General features: G+C 30.7%; 1 protein-coding gene across 1 annotated transcript; it reads left to right on the top strand.

The window, feature by feature from the left end:
* The first annotated feature begins 4,609 nt into the window (after positions 1-4,609).
* LOC127264707 (uncharacterized protein At3g28850-like) lies at positions 4,610-5,557 on the top strand. The gene has a single exon (XM_051294209.1). The coding sequence runs from the start codon at positions 4,610-4,612 to the stop codon at positions 5,555-5,557; it is 948 nt and encodes a 315-aa protein (XP_051150166.1).
* Positions 5,558-5,949: the final 392 nt, after the last annotated feature.

The raw sequence follows: 5,949 nt of genomic DNA on the forward strand, positions 1-5,949 counted from the left end.
AATTATGATATAATAAAAATAACTATAGATTAAAATTAATATGAGTAAATAGTTTAATTAAAATAAAAAAAATATAAATTATAAAATTTTAAAATTGGATTAAAATGTATAATTATATTTCCGAAAAAGACAAATTATATGAGACAAATAAAAATAGAAAGAGTAAATAAATTATATAGGAAGGAGGGGAGTAGTATTTAGTGATATAGATAAATAATAATATCATGAGTTTAATTTTTTCAGTATTTCAAATTAAAATGAATGTTATTTAATTTCAGAATTTTTTAATCATTGTTATTTATTTTATATATTTTTATTAAAAATAGATATGAGTTATATATGTATACATTATAAGCTCATAAAATATATTTTTATACACAATAATTTTTTAAATAATTATATTTAATTTAAAATATAATTATTTTATTATATAATAATTAAAAACAAAATATATATTGAATAAATACATAATTACTTTAATAAAAATTAAAATATATTAAGAAAGAATTATTTTCTTTTCTCTTTCCGACCATTCTTTATGCGGCTTCCCGTCCCCCAAATCTGAGGCTATGTTTGGTTCAAATGAGTGGAGGCGAAGGGAAGGGAGGGGAGAGATTTTAATGGAATGGAAGGGAGGCGAAGGGAGGAGGTAAAATATTAAAATCGTAATAATGTGTTTGGTTCGTATAGAAATGAATGGAGGGGAGGTGAGGGAGAATATTATTTTTTTGTTTAGTTAAACAGGGTAGAGAATGAATAATATAATAATTTTACTGTTTTGTTCTATGTTGTATAAATAAAGAAGAATAAAAATATTTAATAAAATTTTATTAATTTATTAAATAAACATCAATTTTGATATAAGAATAATAGATAGTGTGACTTAATTTGTTTTAAAATAAGCATATATATACTTATATCACGCAAATAAAACATAAATAAAAATAAAATTATATGTAAGAAAATTGAATTATTTAATAACAAAATAATTATTCTAACATAAATTTTATTTATTTAGAATAAATTATAAGATAAATATCATTTATAGTATTAAATAAATAAAATAGATATAAATTTATTTTATTAATTAAAACTTGAACCTCAAGGGTTTAATTAAATGATTAAAGTAAAATTAATTTATATAAATTTTTATTTTATAATTTAATTACATTATATATTTTAAAAATATTATAACTAATTTTTAACTATAAGATAACTATAATATAATTTATGAATAACTAGATACAGATAAAAGTAATATATAGTATTAAGAATATAATAGTACTTTAATAAATTGAAAAGACAAATATTTTTTTCTCTCTTCCAAATTTTCCCAATTTGAAGGAAACAAAATAAGTTTATTTTTTATTTTTTCCCTTCCCTTCCATTTTTCTCCTCTTTAAAATAATAAAAAAAAAAATTGAACCAAACGAGGTAATTGTAATTTTTCTCATTTCATCTCATCTCATCCCCTCCCATCCCATCCCTTCCAAATTCCTCAAACCAAACATACCCTAAATGTCTATCAATTAAAATTGTACCAAGAAAAGCCAAGTCAATATGTTACTTGATATGATGTCTTTTGCGCTAAAATAACTTTTATAAAATAGTATTAATTCGGTCAATGTGGGGTACAATTTTACCAAACACATAGTGGGACTCTAGTTGGACGAGGGCTACAAATTCGATAATTTTACCATAGCCATTGCGAACAAGGATAAGAACAAGTTGGCTGAAGTAGAACTCTAATGATGAGTATAATTATAAGGAAGGACATTGGCAGAGAACTACGTGGGGCGAGGGTGGGCTTCAGTCAACTTTAAAAAATCTCGATTGTGAAAGAGCCGAGGGTGTGTAGTCCAAACAGTTAAGTCCTCTCTTGGCATACTTGAAGTTAGAGGTTCAATTTTCGTCCAATGCATGAGTATGTGCAGATTAAAGAAAAAAACAAACAGATATCAACCATTTGACATAAAGGCAAGTCGGAATCTTTGATGACTTTGTTAAGAGTTAAATTTGGTAAAATTGCTTATAACTTCCATGTGGTTTCAAAATTCAGCGTACAATCTCCTTGTACTTTAAAAATTGTATGGTACCCCTTTATACTTTAAAAAGCGTTGTATGAAACCCTACCACCATGAAACTTTCCTTGTGTAATAAGAAGATGATTTCCTATCTATATGTTTTGCATGGCAGGGGGTTTTATGCAATATTCTTTAAAGTATAAGTGAGTGTTATGCAATTTTTTAAAGTAAAATGGGGATTTATGCTAAGTTTCGAAATCACAAAGTGGTTTCATGCAACATTTTTTAAAGTATAAGGGGACGTCACGGAATTTTTAAAGTAGAGGGGGGATTTACGCTGAGTTTCAAAACCACAAAGGAGTTATGGGCAATTTTGCTATTTAAATTTTCTTCAAATGATAAATTATACCATTTATCAATTTCAACAATACTTCAATACTTACTGATTTATTATATAAAAATGAATATATGTAGTATGTAGTTTTTGTTATTGTAATTTATTATTTTACAATATTTTATAATATAACAATTCGGTTATACAATTGTCAACAACAAATAGATGCCAATCCTTTAGTAAGTATAAATAAATTGTACTATTATTTTAAAAATTGAAAAAATTACCCACCCACCTTTTTATTTAATCTTGTGCGTAAAATGTATTGATTTCAAATTATCAGTACTCAGTTCCCCAGGAAGCTATTGAGTAGTGTGACATTTTTCATTACACCTAGTTCAGTGAAAAGTATCAAAAGATAACTTTAGGAATGAGTTGAAAGCTATCCACAAATCATAACAATCTACTGCATCGAATTTCATTAGAACTTCAAAACTAAATGTTTAGACAAAAGTAATACCAAGACTGATAATCTCTTGAGAAAATCTTCGTATTGTACTTTTAAAAAAAATAGTTACAGATACATAATAATAATAATAATAATAATAATAATAATAATTTAAATTTTAAACTCAAAAGGACCACTGTTTAGTATCTAGCATTTTCAATAAAAGGTAAAATTGTTTATAACTCCCTTGTGGTTTCGAAATTCAGCGTAAAATGTCCCTGTACTTTAAAAATTGCATGGTACCCCCTTATACTTTAAAAAACGTTATATAAAACCCCATCACCATGAAACTTTCCTCGTGTGATAAGAAGATGATTTCCTATCTATATATTTTGCATGGCAGAGGGGGTTTTATACAATATTTTTTAAAGTATAAGTGAGCGTCATGCAATTTTTTAAAATAAAATGGGAATTTATGCTGAGTTTCGAAACCACAAAGTGGTTTCAGGCAATATTTTTTAAAGTATAAGGGGACGTCATGCAATTTTTAAAGTAGATGGGGAATTTACGCTGAGTTTCGAAACCACAAGGGAGTTATGGGCAATTTTGCCTTAATAAAAATACTCCCCCCATCCCATAACAAAGTATTTATTTTTCCATTTTAATCCGTTTCATAACAAAGTATTCATTTTTTTTTTTTGGTAACTGTACTATCTACCTAGCATTACAAATACCCTTACAACTTACGATATATTATACAAATGCCATTACTTTTATATCACACATACTAATAAGGTTATTTTAATCATTTTTACTTTATTTCTACTATATCTCAATATAATACTAATATTTCTAAAACTACGTACAAAAAGCACGTAGATACTTACTTCTGCGATGGAGAGAGTATTTTATTTTATAAAATATTATATTAAAATACTATTTAAATTAAATTTTAATTTCAAACAAAAACTAAATAAACCCGAGAATTTTGTACTTATTTATCTAAATTATAGGTGTATATTGGGGATTTAGATTTTGATTTGGAATTTGAATACTAAAAATTTCGAATTTAATAATTAGATAATATAATATAAATATGTATTGAGGTAATATTTTGAATATAAAATTAAATTTTAGTATAATATAAAAAATAAAAATAGATATTTTGATTTGATATTTTTAAAAAAATTCTTTTTAATAAATAATAAAAATTTGATAAACGAAAACACAGTGTTGTAAATTACTCTTCTACAACCTTGTATCAATCATCAAAGTTCTTTATATTCTAACTTCTAAGGGCTGCTATTTTTTATGTTTTATTCTGTGCGGCTGAAATGGACAGCTTCAGCACGTTGACTGTGCCGCAAAATATGTAAATATTTTTAAAGCCAATATGCACATTCTTGTTAATAGACCCGAAATGTTACTTACATAAATTGTAATTTTGACTTTCCAAAACGTAGAAATATTATTATTACTACTGTCAAGTCACGACCCTTTTCTAGTACAAACTTTAAACATTTCTATAATAACCAGAAGTAACATTTTAAGGTTTGACCCAACTCCAAAAGCAAAATCAGCAATCGAGCGATATGAACGGTTTGGATTTATCGGGAGTCCAGGTCCGGGAGTTCGAATAGAAATAAAATCATCCTCATAGGCCCGTTCAAAATTCTGACCGTTGGCTGCATTACAGCGTGTGCAGTAACGGTTTTCCGATCGTCTTCAAAAATGGAGTTTCTTATTTAATTCTACGTAGATCAACGCAGGAAAGCTCATTAGTTTCCGAGAATCGATTATCAAATGGGCTGCGCATCATCGAAACCTGCTTCTCGTGAATTCAAGATCCCAAGACCCGACGAAAATGGAGATTGCAGCAGCACTGATAGTCACGTCGTGCACCTCACTTCAACCACCTATGGCGCTCTCGAGCTCGGAAGCCATGAAATTCAGAAGCCTGAGTTGGAAGTGACAACCACACCAGAAGGATTTCCCGAGATCATCGATGCGAGGGAGCTTATGCAAGGAATTGAATCGGAATTGAAATTGGAATCGGAATCGGAATCGGAATTGCCTGGTGCAATCCACTTCGGAAAACACCCAAAATCTAGGGTTTCGTCGAGGAAGAAAATTGGGGGAAAGGAGAACAGAGGAATAGCAGCAATCCAAATCAGGTCGCCGTCATCGGAGAAAGGGCTCAGAGTCAGACCAGCCCTGAAAGAAGTCAGCAACACGTTCCCGGAGAACACAGTGAAGAAGCCATGCCCATGGCCATCGGTAGAAACGAAAAGACGAAAATGCCCATGCCCTCCGGACGCGGTGGTGCTGTACACGACGACGCTACGGGGAATCCGGAAGACGTTCGACGAGTGCAACGTGGTCCGATCGATTCTGGAGTGGCAGGGCGTGCGGACGATCGAAAGGGACATATCGATGGACTCTGGATTCCGGGAGGAATTGAGGGGCCTGATGGAGGACGAGGCGAGGGTGCCGGCGGTGTTCGTGAAAGGGAGGCTGATCGGAGGGGCGGAGGAGATGCTGAGGCTGGAGGAGGAGGGGCGACTGGGGAGCCTGCTGGACGGTGTGCCCAAGGCGGCGGCGGCGGCGGCGTGCGGGGGTTGCGGCGGGGCGCGGTTTGTGGTGTGCGGGCAGTGCTATGGGAGCTGTAGGGTTTGGTCAAACGGGAAATGCGCCAAGTGTAATGAGAACGGCTTGATTGTTTGTCCCTTGTGCACTTTCTTGTGTACTTAATCTTAGTTAACATCCTCACTCTTGATTTTTTTGTTTCTTTATTCTTTTTAATTCTTTGAAGACGCTATGATAAACTAAAGTGTAGCATATGAGATTTAAAGGTGTTTGATGCTTGAACTTGTGATTTTAACTATCATCAATATAATAATAAGATATTTTTATTATATTTTTAATACATAGCATATTAGAATTCAAGCTAGCATAAAGATAGATATATATATATATATATATATAAAATAAATTTGAGCCGAGTTGATTTTAATTTGAATAATAACTTACGGCGTGTTTGTTTATTGTTTTTTACAACATATACTCTCAATATATGTTCATTATTTTTCTTTTCAAAAGTTTTTAAAATTGAAAGTTTTGGTTTGTTTGGGTTGACGTGGATT

The sequence above is a fragment of the Andrographis paniculata genome, unplaced genomic scaffold (assembly GCF_009805555.1).
Source record: "Andrographis paniculata isolate CXL003 unplaced genomic scaffold, ASM980555v1 Contig71END, whole genome shotgun sequence".
NCBI classification, from domain to species: domain Eukaryota; kingdom Viridiplantae; phylum Streptophyta; class Magnoliopsida; order Lamiales; family Acanthaceae; genus Andrographis; species Andrographis paniculata.

Excerpts from the sequence above, each read along its gene's own strand:
- LOC127264707 (XM_051294209.1), top strand. The coding sequence starts at position 4,610 with ATGGGCTGCGCATCATCGAAACCTGCTTCTCGTGAATTCAAGATCCCA.